Below are 19570 nucleotides of genomic sequence, written 5' to 3'. Positions count from 1 at the left end.
AAGCAGGGGTGGGAGCAGGTGCAGGGGTAGCAGGGGGTGGATGGCCCCTTGCGGTGGTGGGGGGTGTTCACGGGCTGGCGGCCGCGGCGAGGGCGGGAGAAGGGGGGACAGGGTGGAAAGAGGGAGGAGCCCGTGCACCGGGGGGCAGAAGGCTGCGGGGGCGGGGGGAGCCGGGGTGAAAGGCAAGGCCAGGCGCCCGCACGAGGCGGACAGCTGACAGGACGCTGGGGAGCCGGCGGACCGCGCACAGGGTCACGGCGCCGCCGTCCCCTCGCCCCGCCCCAGAGCCCAGCGGGGGCAGCGCAGGACAGCGAGCGCCTGTGCTTCGGCCCTTGCTGTTACCGCCGAAGGATGGGGGGGTTCGCCTATTTGCATATCCCCGCTGATTGGCTGGGGCTCCTGGTGCCATCTCGGCCGCTCCCCGCGGCTGTCGCCAGGGCCCTTTAAGTAACCGGCCGGCGAGCGCTGCCGGCTCCAGCGCTTCTGTCGCGTCATCCGCCGCTCTGCGGCCACGGAAGCGGCCCCTCATTGTGACCCGGGAGGCTGGGTCGCCCCCTCCCTCTCTCCCTCCCTCTCTCTCTCTCTCTCTCCCCCCCCCTTTCCTCGCGCGCCGGGATGTTTGACCGCGAGCGCGGCTGGAGCGTCTCCTTCGCCGGCTGCGGCTTCCTGGGCGTCTACCACATCGGGGCGGCCACCTGCCTGCAGGAGCGTGCCCCGCACCTCGTCCGCGACGCCCGCAAGATCTTCGGCGCCTCGGCCGGGGCCCTCGCCGGCGCCGTACTGGTCGGAGGCGGCTCTCTGGGTGCGTCCCGCGCCCCTCACCCTCCCCGGGACGGCGGCCCCGGGATGTGGGGGGGGAGGGGATGGAGCGCGGGGTCGGGGCGGCGGCGCGGGGTCTGAGGACGGAGGCGGTGCTCTACATCCGGGACTCGGCGGGGGGGGGACCGTGAGGGGAGCGGGGTCCGTGTGTGGAGGGACCGGGGTGGGGAGGGGGGTCCGTATCCCGGGGTGGGGGGGGGGTCCAGGTGTTGCGGGGCAGGCGGGAAGGTCTGAGCTGAGTCTGTTTGTGTCACTGACAGAACCACCATATCGGGTCCAAAGGCGAGGGGGGGACGGGACGGTGGAAACTCTGGTGCCACATTCTGCTGGTCAGCAAATTGTTTCAGCAGAAGTGGCCCATCTGGAGTAGATGATGTACGTGGGTAAGGCCCTGTCGGCGCAGGGACAGCTCCCCGGCATCCTGCTCTGTGGCTCAAGCCTCCAGCGGCAGCAGGAGGGTTGCTCTGAAGTTGGGCTGTGGCATCGGTCGGAAGGGATGGAAAGAGCGACCCGCGCTGCCGCTGCTCTTGTTCTGAGTGTCGCCTGGTTCAGCCATCGCGGGGGGTCCACGGCCTGGGATCCACGGTCAGAAAGTCCTCCGCCCTTCTGTGGTTACGAATGACACCCCGGCAGCTTCGGCAAAGCTTGTATCTGTGTTACGCTGGGAGTCCTAGACCAGTCGGCCAATCACCACCTTTACTCCGCAGCACTTGCATCCAAAAATTTCACTGGTTGTGGGAGGGAGACTGCACAGATGATGATTACTGGATCCAACTGCAACCGGTACAAATAAACACAAATCTCCCAGCAGAATGCTCCAGACACAAATCAAAGCACAGCCACCCACGCTATACAAGACACAATAACCACAAACACGTACACACCCTCACTGCAACACACATCCCTATTCAGTCTTCACAAATCTGCACAGATCTCCCAGTTTAATGCAACCCATGCACAATAACCCCAAATATCACTCTGAAGCTGATATGTGTGTAGAGTCGGTATGAAGCGATGGAAACTGCTACAAGCATGGTTGAGAGTTTTTGTTTAGAATGACAGGTTTCAGAGTAACAGCCGTGTTAGTCTGTATTCGCAAAAAGAAAAGGGGTACTTGTGGCACCTTAGAGACTAACCAATTTATTTGAGCATGAGCTTTCGTGAGCTACAGCTCACTTCATCGGATGCAACAAAAAAAAAAAGCTCATGCTCAAATAAATTGGTTAGTCTCTAAGGTGCCACAAGTACTCCTTTTCTTTTTGTTTAGAATATCACCATGTTTAATTGTTACTGGGGTTTGTGGTCTGTTACCATTCAGTTTTTAAGTTTTCAGCCATTTGTCCCTTTTTAATTTTTTTTTTTAACTTACGACGTTATAAATTACACTCTTATGGGACAGTACTTGTTCTGGAGTAAGAGTGGCATTTTTACAGTTTGTCACTTTGGAAGCAGCGTAAGATAACTAAACTGGGAAAAGATACTCTTATTCCAGCATAAAAGCATCTATATGTTGAGTCATACTAGTATAACTAGATGTGTGTGTGTGTATATATATATATATCAGTGCAATTATGCTGGTAAATTTTCCCGTGTAGTTATCTCCTAAATGTGTGTGTGTGTGTGTGTGTGTGTGTATATAATACACATGTATATCTCCAGTGGGAGAAACTTCTAAAAATGTGCTTTAAAATTAATCCTAAAGGAGAGGACTCTCCTTCTTGAATGAATGAGACCTGCAATGATTTTAAAGTCTTCTAATCCTTTTTTCTTCTTCTCTTTAGGGGTTAGAGGAATTTAAAAGGTTTGAGTCCATGTATGGTGCAGAGAGGAAAAAGTCAGCTGAAATCAGGGGCGGCGAGTTGTATGGCCCTGCAGTGCCTGTGCTCCAGCAATATTCAGAGCATGGGGGGCCAGGCTCCACAAATGTTCGGGGCCAGATCTCTCTCCCTGGCCCTGCCTGGTGCCCCCGCGCGCCTCCCCTGGAGCATCTCCCAGCCCCGCCTGTCGCCCCTGGGCGATTTAAAAGGGCCCAGGGGCCCCCACCTCCACTACCTGCAGGGCTAAAGCAGCTTCTCTCCTGCCCTAGCTCCACGCGGCATGCCACTTTTGGAATCGGCCGGCGTGTCCCTGCGGCCCCTGGGGGGGGGGTGTCTCCATGCGCTGCCCCTACCCTGAGCACTGACTCTGCTATTGGAACTGCGGCCAATGGGAGCTGCGGGGACGGTGCCTACGGGCAGCAGTGCACTGAGACCCTGTCCCCCCCGTCTAGGAGCCGCCGCAAGAGGGGTGTGCAGGTCGCTTTTGGGAGATGCCTGACATAAGCACCTCAACCCCTCCCGCACAGCTGCCCCAGCCCAGATCCTGCACCCAAACTCCCTCCAAGAACCCAACCCCTCTCCCCTCCAGCACCCAAACTCCCTCACAGAGCCTGCAACCCCTCTTGCACCCCAGCGCCGAGACAGCACCCAAACTCCCTCCCAAAGCCTTAAGCAGGTGTGGGGGATGGGCGGGACTTAGACCCATTCTGGGCTCCACCAAAAATTATACAAACCTGCCGTCCCTCGCTGAAATAAGATACTTGTCAGAACCTCAAAGCCTCAGGGAATGTGCTCATCAGCTACTGTGTATACACCATTCTGCAGTTGGGTATTTTCAATTGCTAAATATATTGTGACACAATGAGATGTGCTGTGAGTAGCACCTAAATACTGCAGTGGCTGGTACCAAAAAAAGAGAGGTTTTTTTGTGTGTATATGACTTTCATGCATGTCTCCTACGAGTTACACCAGTGGTTCTCAAACTTTTGTACTGGTGACCCCTTCCACATAACAAGCTTCTGAGTGCGACCCCCTGCCCCGATGTAAATTAAAAACACATTTTTATATATTTAACACCATTATAAATGCTGGAGGAAAAGCTGGGTTTGGGGTGGAGGCTGACAGCTCGTGACCCCCCATGTAATAACCTTGTGATCCCCTCAGGGGTCCTGACCCCCAGTTTGAGAACCCCTGAGTTACACTCTTGTTCCTTCTTGTGGATTAATCTTATAGTTGTCATTGGCTTCAATGACAAGATAATCCTAGTGACTTCAGGGAGAATAGTATCTAGGCCAAAGGGTCTTATTCCTTAACCCCAAAATAATAATAAAAACATAGAAAAACTGAATACTGTAGGAAGAGAAGGAGGTAGCTGAAACGCTAGTTCTGTTCATTCCATCTTTCTCCCACCCACCCACCTATCTGTCAAACAAAGTAGAAATATTGAGAGTTTGAATAAATTCTCATCTGCTCCTTTTGTCTTAGGTAGAGGTGATTCTCTCTCTTCTCCCTTTAATTCTCTTTGACTGACTCTATGTAAAGGTTTCAGTTAGCTATAACGTGCTTTCTCTAAAGCTTCTCCGTTCTTGGGGTAGGGTTTAGAGAGTTAAGATCAGAGCTTAGGCTGGTTTTAACATGCTTTTCTGCCTTAGTCAACTCACAGTGCTCAAATAGCATTAGGAGCACGAGATTAGAAATGTTTGGTTTTGTTTTTTGTTTTTTTAGTTTTTGTCCAGTTCTAGGTTGAACATACACTTAAAACCAGGGTGGATAACAATCAATAATTTTCTGGGGGGAAAAAAAAAAGAATAAATGGATTTTTTTAAAAATTAAATACAGATTTGTTTTTAAGAACACACCTATTTAAAGTTAAATTTGAAATTACAGCCCATGTTAAGGCCTTAATAGAATCTATTAAATCATTTAAATAAAAAATATTAAACAATACATGTTTGCTGAAATTTTTAAGCAAGTCAGGGCACTGAACTGATGATGGAAGTCACAGTCTAAGTGCATGGAACCAGAGCTTGTTGAAGTGCTATATCATTTTTGGAGATCAGTAGCCTGTTCTGCTGGTGCAGAGAGATTAGTTTCTTCATTTCAGTTTATTTAACGACTTCAGTTCAACGATTAGCTCATTCAAAGTTGAGAAACCAAATAGGAGTTGAAAAGCAGGAAAGCTTGTTTTCCTCTATGAATAAAATAAAAGCTAGGTCTGAATAAAAGCTAGGTCTGAGATGATGAGATTTGTTACTCCTAAAAATCTTGAAGGGAATTAGAAACAATCAATCCAATTAATAAGTGAATTAGTTTTATATTCAAAACATGCTTTGATAAGCTTTTTCTACTGTTTATGTGTCCAGAGCATTTAAGATAGTTTTAACTAATTAAAAAAAAGGTAAATGCTGGTTTTGTTTATTTTTAATGGACTTCAAATTTCTATCCAAATATAGCTTCACACAAACCACAAGTTTAAAAAAAAAATCTAGTGAATACGAAAGGTATCAGTTGCCATTTTCCAACATAATAAAATATGTAAAAATTAAGAATTGAATAAATGTAAGGTAAGTTATATTATTGTTTAAATAAATAATATATATTCTCTTGAATAGCAAAAAGAAGCACTAAATTTAGTGTAAAGGCTATATTTAGTTGCAAAGCAGCATTTTAATGGTTAGCAACCGATGAGAATCATCCTGTCTTTAGAACAATAACTAAAAGTACAAATTCAAAACAAGATTAAAATTGACTTGAATAATCAAGGTTTCCTGCTTGGTGATTTAAATTGTTTGATTTAAATCAATCCATCCTACTTAAAGCAGTCTCGGAGAATGGGCTGACTTTAGAAAAGGCTGTTGGAGTAGTTTATATACAAATGAAACTTGTGCATTTTTTTTAACCCCCTGTCAAATTTCCGGCTTATCCTGTGAAATAGAGTGCCAGTTTCAGAATCCATTAGCTTTAACATGGTATATGCTATGATCATTTACTAAAATATAAGTTCTTGTATACAAATGCTTTTGATTATTCTGTTTGAAAAGTATGTTCTACATTTGACTAGAAATGTTAGTCATCATGAGTAGGTGACAGGTTTTTAGTCCCTTGTAGAACAATTAATAATTATTAGTCATTAAGTTGAGGCGACACTTCTCTTACAAGCCCGTATATTCAGGTGTCTATTACTTTTTTGAAGCAGGAGGAAAATTATATTTCTCTGTGATTCTGCTTATTTTATTTTGCATTGTGTGTCCTTGTTCTTGTAAGAGAAATGGTGTAATAATGGGATATCATCAGAGATGATAATAGTCTTTTAAAATTGTACAGTTAATGGGCAATACTTGATTTCACACATTTACTACAGTGACGTGCTCCAGATAAGTCTTTCACAATTGTATATCAGTAGTACCACATAGATGCATTTCACTAAGTGAGGATTTACCTCATTAGTCCTTTTTATGCCCACCATTTCGGAACCTTCCTATCTAGTTTCTCCCTGAATGGCAAATGGCAAAATATTTATTTATAGATTTCCCAATGTTTACTACTTAATTATGTTTAAGTATTGTGTACTTTTCATATATGAGTTGAGTAAACTTTTATTGATTTAAATTTCTAGGTTAAATTGCATTCTGTTGGATAGTTTAACTTCCTTTGTGGAAGTTAAGCCAGGGAGAAGGGAAAATGTCTATCTGATATTGATGAATAGCAGCCCTAGTAAACTGTTGGTTTTCAGCCCTGTGATTGGACAAGAAGGGTGAGTTGAGTCTCAGGTGACTTGTGGTATGACTGATTACTTGACACTAGAGACAAGGTTACTGCAGATCATTGACCTGCTCAAATTTCTGCTCTACAGGGGCAAGGTGGGAGAGGAAACCCAGACCAAAGATGTTAGCAAATAATTTCAGAAGTGTGAGGATTTAAACAAAAAATTGAATGATGCTTTGAATTTAGAATACTCCAGTAAGAGCAGAAATCCAAGTTTATATGTCTGTTTAGAAACTTTTAGTTTGCAAAGAAGTATTTGATTTTCAGACATTGTTTCTCTCACTGAAAGTGGAACCTTTTTTGACAGCTATTTGTTTTTTTGTGTTGTGGGTTGTTTGTTTTTTGTACAATAGCATACAATGTTTAGTTAATACTAAGAATAATATTACTGTCAAACTGGTAATTAATTTGAGTCTCTCTACACTTAGGACAATATTTCCAAAAGTGAGTAATGATTTTGGATCCCAGATTGATATCTTAAATGGGCCAGATTTTCAAAGAGGGCAAAAGACTCAACCTCAGTAAATCGGACTTCAGGAAAACTAAGATATCTAATATTGAGTACACACAAATTGAGTTGCTTAAAATCACTAATTGCTTCTGATCATCGTGGACATAGTGTGAATCTTATAGCTTGTCACTTTAAACAATTATGTTAAGTACCACTTTACTGAATACTCAACATAAGTGTTTGTGTGGGGTAATGTACATCTGCCCTTGAGTACAAGGCTGAAAAGTCTGGAGATTTGTGTTCCCTGCCATTTCTGTTGTGGGCTAGGTCACTTAGGACCTCATTTTCAGTGGTACTGGACACCACAAACTTCACAATGAAGGTCTGAATGCTCAAGACCTCTTAAAAAAAATCAGACCTCAACCTTATTCTGTCGGCTGCCACACTTGCAAAACATCCGATGAAGTGAGCTGTAGCTCACGAAAGTTTATGCTCAAATAAATTGGTTAGTCTCTAAGGTGCCAAAAGTATTCCTTTTCTTTTTGCAAAATAGTGTTTGCTTAGGTTGGATCCCTGTGCATGTAGGAAGCCCTGTTAACTGCAGCACTTCCGAACACATGCAATAAGATGTGTGCCCACCTATTCAAGATGAGTAGCATGCCATTAATGTGCTTTAAATTGACTGTGGTTTTGCTGTCTTTGTGATATGAAACTTCAGTCAAATATTTCATTACATTATAGTGTGAAATCCTGATGTCTTTAATGGATGAAACTGAGAATTATTTTATTTGCCGGGTTGTGAAATTTGTTCAATACATTAGAAAATTTCTTGGCTGCTTATTTGTTTAGAAGCCTGGAGTCTACAATTCTGAAGTAGCACACCATTTGACACATAATATACTTTCCACACGGGATAGAATAATTGTTTGGGCACACTTGTATGCATGCAATATTTGAAAACTAAGCCACTGAGCTATGTAGATGCAACAAAAAAATAGCATATCCTTCCTTAAAGCATGAAAAAGCATTTGATTTTTCCTCTTGCTTAGACAACTTCATAATTTTTACCTTTTTAAGAATAAATACATAAAGATGGAAGCTCTACCTTCTGAAAAAGTGTTTTAAAATGAGTGTCTCTGAACCATAGACTGCTACTGTAGTGTAGCTGACATGCTGTAGTGATCAAAATTGAATAATCTCTATTTTAGAATTTCTTTGTTAGTTTGTACCTGAAAGAGTATTTACCTCTATAAGCAGTTCCTGGAAACAAATATAGAAGCAAGTGCAGTTGTGCTAAAAATCTTGAGTTTAAAAGACCACTGAACACTGTAGTTCTAAGCATATCCAAGATTTATGTCTAGAGAGAAGAATAAATTAACTCATGAGTAGAAATTGGATTAATCAAGAACACTTAATCTGTAGGAGTGAGTGTTTCCAAAATAACTTGTTAGTATCAGGGTTGGCTTCATTGAGCCAGGAGTAAGTAAATTTCAAACTGCTGCACATTAGGTCCAAGAAGTGTAGCAAAAAGTGGCTACTTTCATAAATCAGCTGAGTCATCTAGGTAAACGAGTAAATCTTGTTGGGAATTGAGGGTGATCTGCACACACTTATTTCAGCAGGTCAATCCTTATATACTTTGTTCCATAACTCACTTCTAAATAGATAAGTTCTGAAAAACATTTTCAGATAACCTTGTAGCATGTCAATTTAGGGATAATAACCTGTTATTTGTGAACTTGTCATTCTTTTTTTTTTTTTTTTTTGTTAAGACAAGCAAATCTGCCTGATAAGCACTGGGAAGCTCCTTAAACCAATTGTAAAGTACAGACAGAAGACTCAGTATAAGAATTTAAATAAATATTTACCAAAATAAGAGAACAGTGTACCTGAATGGGCTGCTATTCTGAGTAACTTCTGACCAGTTTTGAAACTGTTGGGATGGTTTAAGTGTTTGTGAATATAGTTTTCCCTGCCATGGTTTGATCTTCGTGGTGCAGCTAAATGTATTCTTATTTAGCTGTGGTATAAATGATTGGGTGCACTGGCTGAAACTTCTGTGGAGGTGAAATTTATCAGTTGGGGAGATAAACAAAAGCAAAAATTCAGGGAGTGGAAGTAACTGAATCTTTCTGTAAAACGTTTGTCAAGCAGATCTACATTGGCATGAAGATTCTAGAGAGAGGTAGTTCCCAAACTGGTCTGTATACTGGCTTTTCTCTTATATAGATGCTGAACAAAACTGGTGGGAATTTCCCCTAAAATTCCCTAAATATAGACAAGTCCTTAGTTTATGCATCTCTGAATGGTTCTAAGATGGTGTAAGAACAAGTTCAGGTACCAGTCTCTTGGATATGTCATAAGATTAGTACTGCTGCTTTGTGCTCTGATTGTGTATGGAAACAACACCATTGTCAGCAGGTTGTCTTTTGCTGGAGATGGGTTAAAACTAAGGCTCTGACTTAATCGTGGGTATTTTTAGTAAAAGTCATGGACAGGTCACGAGAAAAAATAAAAAATCACGGCCCGTGACCTGTCCATGACTTATACCATAAATACCCTTGATTGAATCTTGTACTGTGGGAGTACTGTAAGGGGGGGGCTCTGTGGGGGGGAGCCCCACAGTCCTGCTGCCATTCCAGGTGCGGCTGGGGAGGGCAGGGGAAGCCCTGGGTGGCCAGCGGTAGCTCTGGCCGCTGCCGGCAGGGGCACCAGGGGGCCAGCCACTTCTCTGGCCACCCTAGGATCGCTGCCAGGAGCCCTTGAGCTGTGGCTGCTCCCGCTGCCCCTGGGACTGCTGCTCAGGCAGTCCCCGTGGCCAGCCCCATCGGCTGCTGCCCCGTGGCCGCCAGAGCAGCCGCTGGTGCAGCTGGCTGCGGGGTCATCCAAGCAGCTGGCTGCAGAGCTGCTCCATCAGCAGCCTGTGTGGCTGTCCCCAAGGCCGCCCAAGCAGCTGTCCCCAGCAGGGCCAGCTGCTTGGGCGGCCCTGAGGTCAACCATACCAGCTGCTGCAGAAGTCACTGAGGTTGCAGGAAGTCACTGCATCCGTGACTTTCATGCGACCTCTGTGACAAACCTTGGTTATAAGTAAGGCTATGATTATGTCCCGGAAGTCACAGATTCCGTAACCTCCATGACATTTTCTGCCCCGGGGCTGGAGGTCTCAGGCGTCCGTTCTCCCCTGCCCCCCACCGCTACCCAGCCATGGCGGGGGTTGAGGGGGACCCCTGCAGCTGCCCAGGTGGGGTAGGGGGAGACTCGCCTCCCCATTTTGTCAGGGATATTTTTAGTGAAAGTCAGAGACAGGTCACGGGCTTCGTGAATTTTTGTTTATTGCTTGTGACCTGTCCATGACTTTTACCAAAAAAATCCATGACAAAATCTTAGCCTTAGTTGTAAGCAATAAAAACGTAAGATTGTAGAACAGACAATTTCAAATTACATTCAGAAGTTCATAGTATGATATGCAATATCAGTGTCCAAGTTCTTCTACAAGATGACCTGTTTGTGGTTTTTGAAGTGTAATTTCTGCATAAATCTAAGGAGGTTATCTTGAATCACAGATGTTAACATAGCCCTCTACTCACTAAATGTGATATTCCAGAACTGGTGTGTGATGCAGCTTTGTGGTGGTAATTGCAGGGAGCATGTTGCACTTGTGTTTTGACTTAGTTAATTGTTTCTGGGTATTGTTCAAGATACTGACTTACTTATAAAACCATATGTGATTTAGGGCTTTGCAAGTTGCTACAAAAGGACCTCCCATCCCATGTGCTCTAGTTACAGTTGGGATCTTGGGAGCCTGAGCTAATAAACTTCTGGTGGCAGGAATTCCTTCAGTGGTGGAGTCCAGACTCTGGAATTAGCTTCCGTCACTGAGGATATGTTGAGTAAAATAAATGTCTGCTAACACCCTAAAACCATAGTGTTAGACAAGGCAAGATGTATTTCAACAAGTATAGCTGGTTGAGGTGATCCCTAGGTTTTCTGGTATCTTAATTTATGTTGTTGAATAATCACTTTAAAATGTGTGTGCCATTGTACATTATAAGCTTTCATTGTCTTTTCCATAGTAGTGTATTTATGGAAAACTCTATTGTTGTTTTCCTAGTTGCTACGTAAAAGGGCAGGCTTCTGGAGCCTAAACTCTACAATAGACTTCATAATGAAGCATGTATGCTCTTGATATAAATCACATTTTAAAAAGAATTTTCATCTTGTATTACAATAAACAACATACTTAAGTAATCTAGTGGCAGTGTTCAAAATTACAAGTTTAGCAACTTGAACTTGAAAGTTTAGACTTAAACTAGATGAGTCATAAATAGTAATATCACTGTACCTTATACAGAGTTTTTGTTTTAGTGATCTGAGCAAGCATGCGAAAATCTAGAAGCTTGAGACCGTGTCACTGTGGAAATATTCTTAATACTTTTATCCACTGTAGAAATTGCCTCCAGTCTCAAAGGAAACATATTCTGTTTTTCAGCTGAAGCTTGTGCAGATGTTCTGGGGTTAGCCAAAGAAGCCAGAAAGCGAAGTCTTGGTCCACTTCATCCTTCTTTTAATGTGATTAAGATAATAAGAGATGGACTATTCAAAAACCTTCCAGAAAATACTCACCAGTTGTCAGCAGGCAAGCTGTGTATTTCACTGACCAGAGTGTCAGATGGCAAAAATGTGTTGGTATCCAATTTTAACTCTAAAGAAGAAATTGTTCAGGTATGTGTTCCTGATCACCATTATGACAACTTTAAAAGTTGCCACAATTTAGCTTTCTAAGTTTTAAGTCCAAGTGTAGATTGATCCTTGGAATTTCTTTTTGCTTAATCCTTGAATTATCATGGAATAACCACCTCAATGATGGAATGGTCACCTCAGATTTGTCATGATGTGTGTTCTTGAGGCTATGTTTATTGGGGAAACTAAATGTCAAAAATGATGCCATATATGTTCTATTATGAAAGATTAATATTGTAGAATGAACATTTGCTTGAAAACTCTGCATATCCAATTAAGGTGCAAACTGTTTTATTTATAAAAGCTGAAAGGCAATTATGTCATGATCAAAAATGACTGAGAACTAACTAAGAATACTGCTGCTGACTATTTTGAGCTCTTTATCTCATCCATAATGAAAGAGCTAGCATGCAGTGGTTGTATCTAATACTATACCTATTATACTCAGAGTATCTCTGTGGAGATGGAGTGGTTAATTTTTTTGGCTTCTGGTTTGTAAAGACACCTTTTAATAAATACTGGGCTACAAGGGTTTTATCTAGACCTATTTAGAGGGACACTTTAAAAAAAACAAAACACTTCTGTCTGGAAATTTTTCACCTCTTATTGTTAAAATAATACTTTTCTCCCTCTAATTTCAGTTGTTGTTTTTTTTTAGTTTACTTTATGCATTTGACAGTACTTCCTCTGTGTAATCAGTCATTTCCTCTGGTGTTGTGGAATTTTCACAGAACAATAGGAGAGAAACCTTTTTTTTGAAAAAAAGGAAAGTGATTGCAAAACTACAAATTGGCATAGGTACTCTGGAGAGTGGGAAGGGGCAGCTGTATATATTTAAACTAATTCAAAAAGTGAGTTTGTCAACTTTATTTATTTCAAATAGATTTCGATGTCCCTTTAATATTATCATAAACTTTAACATTAAACCGAGACACATGTGTATCGTCATTATACAATAGTCTTCAATACTAGAGAAATTGCTGTTTAATTTACCTATATAATCTCATTTCTTCATAGGCTTTAATTTGTAGCTCGTTTGTTCCTATTTATTGTGGCCTAATTCCACCATCATTCAGAGGTGTGGTAAGTCTGCATTGTTTCCTCCTAAGTGCTAAATTTAGTTTGATAACCATGTAGGAAATTTTGAAAGATAATATATGAACATATTTTTGGTTACTTTACTAAAAATGAGTACTTTACTCAGGTTCATGGTACTGAAGCTATATCTGCCTTTAACTTTTGCATATAGTAAAGTAACATTACATATGTAAGAAGATACGAAAGGGAAGATAATGGCCTAGTTTACAGCAGTTTTTTCCCCTTAAATTTCCATCTAAGCAGAGTTAGGTGACACACTTACTAAAAGCCTTGTTTATTTAAATGAGCACTTAGCAATTGTAGGAAAGCTTAAGAAAAATGTTTAGTGTAGACACAGCCAGTGAGACCATCCATGTGAGTAAGGGTGCAGGGCTGGTCTCTTAAACACTTGTCAGGAAATAAGTATCCTAGTAACAGACCATATTGCACTTCTATATGTTTCACAACAGAGCCACTTAATACACAGTAACATGAATGCAAATAAGCTATTTAATGCACATTTAAAGTTGCATTTTTAAACAGGATATAACTTAAATTGAAAACTCAAACTAACTTCAGTATGGGGAGATTGTTTTAAAGATGAAGTGTTAATTGTTCTCTTCTTTCAGCACATCCCAAGGAGTAATGGTTAAAAGGCCTCTTTCTTAAAGCAACATATTTCAAAGCCATCCTTAGAATTTTGAAATCTCCCATTAACGACTGTCTACACCAGGGGTCAGCAACCTATGGCATGCGTGCCAAAGGCAGCACGTGAGATGATTTTGAGTGGCCCTCACACTGCCCGGGTCCCAGCCACCGGTCCTGGCAGCTCTGCTGCCAGCCTAGGGTCCTACCGCCGGCCCCCTGCCACCCGGGATCCCGTCCGCTGGCCCCGCTCAGCCCGCTGCCAGCCCTGGGTCCCAGCCACCGGTCCCGGGCACTCTGCTGCCATCCTGGGGTCCCGGCCACCGGCCCGGGGCTCTGAAGCTGCCCTCAGCTGTGGCCCATTGGCCCCAGCCTGGGGCAGTGAGGGGTGCAGACAGGGGCAAAAGAGGGCGCAGCTCAGAACCCCCACCTTAAAAATTGTTCCAGCGCCACTGTACTGGAATATTTTTAAGTCTTGATTTGCTGCTTACATCACTATCATGTCACGTGGAACAGCACATTGCGTTTGACGTTGTGCATGCCATCTGTCACGATTTTTTTCCCCCACTGTAAGTTGTAGGATACATTTGACAAAATGTCAGCTCCTAAGAAAGCAAAGTTAGATGTCCGTTCATTTCACTTCACAGTAACATTTGGTGGCTAAGTTGTGGCAAGGTTTTGGTGCGCTTCGTAAACTCTTTTGATGGAATCAAGGCCTTTTTGTCAGAAAAAGGACAAAACTACCCCAAACTGGATGATGACAAATGGCTGTGTAAGCTCATGTTTCTAACTGACATCACTGCTCACGTAGATGAACTCAACCTCCGTCTCCAGGGTGCAGGGCAAATGGTTCTGGATCTTTATGAAACCTGGAAGTCATTTGTTGTAAAACTAGCTGTTTTTTCTCGGGATATTCGAACTTCGGCTTTCTGCTACTTCCAACACATAAAAGAGCCATCGACACATTGCACTGTCAGTGTCGATGAGATTGGAATGTAGATGCAAGAACTGGAATCAGAATTTTGTGACAGATTTCAAGATTTCCAGCGATTTGGCCCAATGCTTTCTTTTCTAATTCAACTTGAAAAGTTCAACAAAAGCGACTTGGATTTGTCTGTATTTCAGTGGATGTGTGTTGAAGATTTCGAAATGCAGCTCATTCAGTTAAAAAGCTCAGAATTATGGGCATCAAAGTTTGGAGATCCGTAGAGTGCACTTAAAGCTACCGAGAGAGATCATGGGGCCTCTGTTCTGACCTGCTGGATGTCCCTGCCAGTGAAATTTAACTGTTTGAAGAAAATTGCGTTTGCAATGCTTTCAGCATTTGGATTCACATACCTGTGTGAGCAGGTATTTTCACACATGAAATCTGTCCTCTGTCCCTCTTGGAGCCAGTTAACAATTGATCACTCAGAAGCCTCTGTGCAGCTTAAACTATCCAAATATGTGCCAGACATTGGAAAACTTAGCAAGGAAAAGCAAGGGCAAGGATCACAGTAAACTGATAAGATCTGCATTTTAATTTAATTTTAAATGAAGCTTCTTAAACATTTAAAAAACCTTATTTACTTCACATACAACAATAGTTTAGTTATATATTATAGAGAGACCTTCTAAAAACGTTAAAATGTATTACTGGCACCGAAACATTAAATTAGAGTGAATAAATGAAGACTTGGCACACCATTTCTGAAAGGTTGCCAACCCCTGGTCTACATCAAATCATTGCAAGGAGCCATTGCTTGGAATGGCTCAAGTTTTCTTGCAACACACATGCCACACTTATTCTCTGCTGCCCCTCCACTCCCCTCTTTTTTAGTAAAAAAGAGGGAAGTTAAAAGCCAAACAAGTTATTGCAACATTATAATTTAACACAAACAAGTCAGACATGCATGTGCATCGTGGGGAAAAAGTTAATCTTACTACCTTAATCTTTTTTGTGGTAAACCATAATGTTGCATCAGCTTAGTTGTTTTGCTTTCATCAGCCTTTTTTTAGTAAAAACGGGGAAGAAGGAAGAGGGTAAAGTGTTTGAAGGAAAATTGAAGGCATTTCAAATAATGGTTCATTGCAGCATTTTGTTCAGATAGCCTTTATTGGGATATCTCTCACTTTTAAGAATGGCCTTGAAATATGTTGCCTTACAAACATTGTTCCTTGGGACTTGCTGAAAGATAACAACCATTAAAACATAGTCTCCCCTTCGTATTTAAGTAACATCAAAGAGCAGCAGTGTTCAAGTTGACTCAAAAGCTGCCTTATGCATGTTTCTAAAGCTTTTCTATATCCTTACCTCTTTAAGCTGGAGCAGAGTGTTATGAAATAGGACGTTGGACTGGAGCCAAGGTTTAGGTGGATCCAGGCTAATCTGGCTATTCAGTTCTCGTTGGTTGGACAATAATGTTATCTAAAAGGGCTTAGCTCAAACTACAAAAACATACAAGTGTTGATTCTCTGAATATCCTCCCTGTATAAGAAGGTGACTGCCTCCTTTTGACCTGTTCTGCCCAATAAAGATTCTATAACAGGCTCTTGCATTCTTGTTTGCAGGGAGATGGAAGTGAAAAATTAAATGTGTCTGTGTCAAGGTGGAAACTTTCTTGAGGACTCCAAATGTTTTGCTTGGGCAGTTGTGCTCTCAGAGCTTGGGGCGGCAAAAATCCTAGAGCCAGCCCTGGTCAGGAAGAGGAGATTTAGCTTGCTAATTTGTGGAGTCAGAGATTTTATAATTAAGGCCCCAATTCTGCAAACACGTATGCACATCCCCAAGTGTTTCCCAGTGAGGGGCTTGAGGCTGAAAGACTGTTGCTATTATAAGCCTCATTTAACACACAACCACCATACGGAAATTTCTCTCTGCTTGAAACTTTATGAATGTGCTCTCTTGTGGGACAGTGATTGGTAATCAAGCAAGACCTCTTTCGGATATGAGAATTCTGGATAGAAGTGTAGAGACTTTTCACATCTTGAAAAGCTGGATTTTTCTGGTAACATCTTATCAAATATGGGATATTGTAGAAATTCCAAAACGATTTATTTTAAGAGTTCGTGCATAGGAGTCTTTTGAGAAGGCTTGTTGGTGAAATTTGTAGCCATTTGCCTTGAATAGTTTAGCCTTGGAGCTGGGTGGTCTTTGTAGTCTGGCTCAGAAGAATTTAGCAGCATCACGTACACCTGACATTCCAAACCAATAAACAGTATCTCTTAAACAAAAATTCTGAGAACATTTTTTAATATTGCAGAACTATTCTACAACATTAGTTATGTTTTCTAAAATTGTTCCTGAAGAAATATGAAGTTTAAGGTTTTTACAGCAATGTTAGCTTGAATGTGTTTCATCCTTTGTCAGTAATATTAAGCTCTAAGATTAGAAAACATTACATATGTGGAACATGGCTAAGTTAGAGGTGCAAGACAAAATACCAAAATATTTGTCAAAATACCAAAATTGGCAGTTGGACTTGGTGGGATCAGGTGTAGAACCTGAAACCACTTCTTAAACTCACATTTTTAAAATGACTAGCTCTTAAGATAGTATCATTTTTTAAAGGTTTCTAGAGTGTTAAGGTTTACTTGCAATTTTTTCCTTTCTAGTTGTTTGTGGAGCTTTTTTATAATAATAGCCTGAAATAGTTTTTTCTGAAAGTCTAACATCTTTTATAGTTAGGAAAGCGGTTACTTTATTGCCAAGGAACTCAACTTTAGCTTCCAATACCTAGAATTTCGTTTAAAGAGTTGATTTCATCTTGTGTTTTTCTTTTGTGGGAGAACGCTGTGGGTGATTCTGGGATTGTGTCCCGTTCTGGTGAAGCGGAGGAAGCTCCAACCTTGCCTGCTCTGTGCAGAGCAGAATTATGACCCAAAGCATGAAGCAATTTCTTCTCTATTACTATACTTCAAGCATATTTATTAACAGTATTCTAGTTTGTCAGAGAATTAGGAAGTATGTTGGCTTTAAAACTGCAATAAGGAAACATATTTTTATACAAAATCAAAAAAATTAGCCTCTCTGCATATGCAGAGACAAACTACTGATTTTAAGTTCTATTTTAAAATCTTAGATGCTATTTAACAAATACAGGGAGTTTGGTTTTGTAGAAATAGTTTGTCTGGCATTAAAAGCTCCCTTTTTTTATTATTCTTTTCAGCGTTATGTTGATGGTGGAATCAGTGACAACTTACCTCAGTATGAATCTAAGAATACCATCACGATTTCTCCTTTCTCTGGGGAGTGCGATATCTGCCCAAAGGGGAACTCTGCAAACTTCCATGAAATGAATGTTACTAATACCAGCATTCAGTTCAGCTTAGGGAACTTTTACCGTCTAACACAAGCACTCTTTCCACCAGAACCCAAGGTAATACATATCCTCTTACATGGTTCATAATAGAATGTTTTGCAATTAAAGGCCAAAATTGTTGAGGAAGCAGTTAGTGGTAAGGATCTTAGTTTAACATCTAGCCAAATAAGCTTTTCTGATGGCTTCTGGTGTTGCTTCTTTTCTTTCATCACTTCCATGAATACTTAATTTTTTTTATGTTAGTTTTGCTTTTCAAGATGAAAATAAAATATTTTGCTCTTGGGTTCCTGTGTTTACATTTCTAGCACTGCAAGTTACTCTGTATAAGCATTAGTGTACAAATCTAAAGTAGAGTGTGCAAGGTTATAGCCTGTTCATACCCAGCCACCAACCAGCACAGGCTTTGAAACTGGTACTATTAAAGCTAAAGGTCTTCAAAAATCTGTTGATGCATGCATGATGCAGCCAGAACAGCTCAAAAGTGGTTATTGACCACCACAGAACTTGTCCTCTTTCTGAATGGGGACTGCTGAAGGTGCCTGGGGATGGGAGGTACTAGAGAAAAAAAGATGGTGTTTTAATAATCAAATACCTGATAACTTTGGATGCTTTAAAATCAATTTTTTTCTTGCTAGTTGCGAACAAACACTCTTGTAGGTGATGAGTTTATCTATATTTTGTTCTTAAACTTTTCTGCTTACATAGGCTTTAAACATTCTGTTTCTTTTTTTGTTTGTTTGTCTAGGACTTCGAAAATGTGCAATACTAGGTGGCCTGGTGGTTCAGCTGGTAACACCAGTTATCTGGGAGACCCAAGTTTGGGATTAATCATGAAATTCAGCCTCCCTGGGAGAATTGCAGAGTTGGCTCTCTTTAGTTTTCAGAAGTGGCAAGGGGAGGGAGTTGAGAGGGGTGATCTGTGTGTCTGATCAAAAAAGCTACTTAGGGAGACAGTAAGGAAAGAAATTTTTTACAAGCTTAATATGTTTGTTTGATGCTCTGGTACAACTGGAAAAGCACTGTTATAAGTTTAGCAATATCTTGATCAATGGCATATGTTTGCAAGTTGAAAGATGTCTTCATCTAGGTATCGTCACAGGAGATGTGAATTCATCACTTCAAAACTTTTATTATAGTTTGACAATCTTAAGGTCATGGGAATTGTCTTCCTCATATGACTAGTTTTAAGTGAATACAGCAGCCATTCGCTCTGTAAACTGGTGGTTTTCACTTTGAATCTTTCTTCTGATGGCTGACTGACTTGCTGTACCCTGTGTTTGCAGGTACTGGGAGAAATCTGTGAACAAGGATATTCAGATGCACTTAGATTTTTGAAAGAAAATGGTATGTTAAATTTGTTTGTCATTATCAATACTTAATGTGACTCTCTACTTATTATTATTTTTTTTTGGCAGGTTAAAACAAAGCTCCTTTGAGACAAAGTGAAGGTCATCATGAAAAGTTAACAAGAAGTTTAGTTCAGCCATTCAGTAGGCAATAATCTTTTAATAGTAATTTACTTGAGCAATTTTATTAAGTTAGTGAAATTGCTGTCCTCATGCTGTTGTGTGAGGTCCTACCTTAAGTCTGATTTCCTACAGTCTGATTCTCTACTGTCTTTCATACCTGTGCAAAGGGGAGTGGGGTATAAAATGACACCAGTTAAGAGTGATAGACTGTTATACCCACTTTGCACAGATGTAAATGACTGTTCAAAGACACACAAATATTGTAGAAGTGGAGTAAAGGAATGGGTGTACTTTTGAGGAATATGAGAACATGAAATTGGGAGGCTTTCATAATCAAGAGCCTGATTGTCTTGTAACTTCCCACTGAACTTCAGATCTGTCTGCAAAGTCAGAGAAATAGAGCCTATAGTCCTGTTCATGGAATAAGAAAGCTTTATTGACTGTAGCATTCTTAAATCTATTTGTTGGGACTTAAATATTTGTCTG

The 19570-nt window shown here is 41.4% G+C and overlaps 1 protein-coding gene across 2 annotated transcripts in view; it reads left to right on the top strand.

Moving 5' to 3' along the window:
• Positions 1 to 290: 290 nt before the first annotated feature.
• The window catches only part of LOC102938324 (1-acylglycerol-3-phosphate O-acyltransferase Pnpla3), a 40624-nt gene continuing 21344 nt past the window's right edge, over positions 291 to 19570 (top strand). The window contains exons 1-5 of one of the 2 annotated variants that reach the window (XM_037914772.2): positions 291 to 802; positions 11342 to 11574; positions 12610 to 12675; positions 17463 to 17672; positions 18899 to 18959. In XM_037914772.2, coding sequence (XP_037770700.1) covers positions 616 to 802; positions 11342 to 11574; positions 12610 to 12675; positions 17463 to 17672; positions 18899 to 18959 — 757 coding nt within the window. In that variant the 5' untranslated portion in view covers positions 291 to 615. The remainder of the gene's footprint in view (positions 803 to 11341; positions 11575 to 12609; positions 12676 to 17462; positions 17673 to 18898; positions 18960 to 19570) is intronic. The other variant, XM_037914782.2, reaches the window with a different exon arrangement.

Source organism: Chelonia mydas, chromosome 1, assembly GCF_015237465.2.
Source record: "Chelonia mydas isolate rCheMyd1 chromosome 1, rCheMyd1.pri.v2, whole genome shotgun sequence".
Taxonomy (NCBI): Eukaryota; Metazoa; Chordata; order Testudines; family Cheloniidae; genus Chelonia; species Chelonia mydas.
The sequence above is the reverse complement of the archived record's forward strand: the minus strand, read 5'-3'. Positions and strand labels throughout refer to the sequence as shown.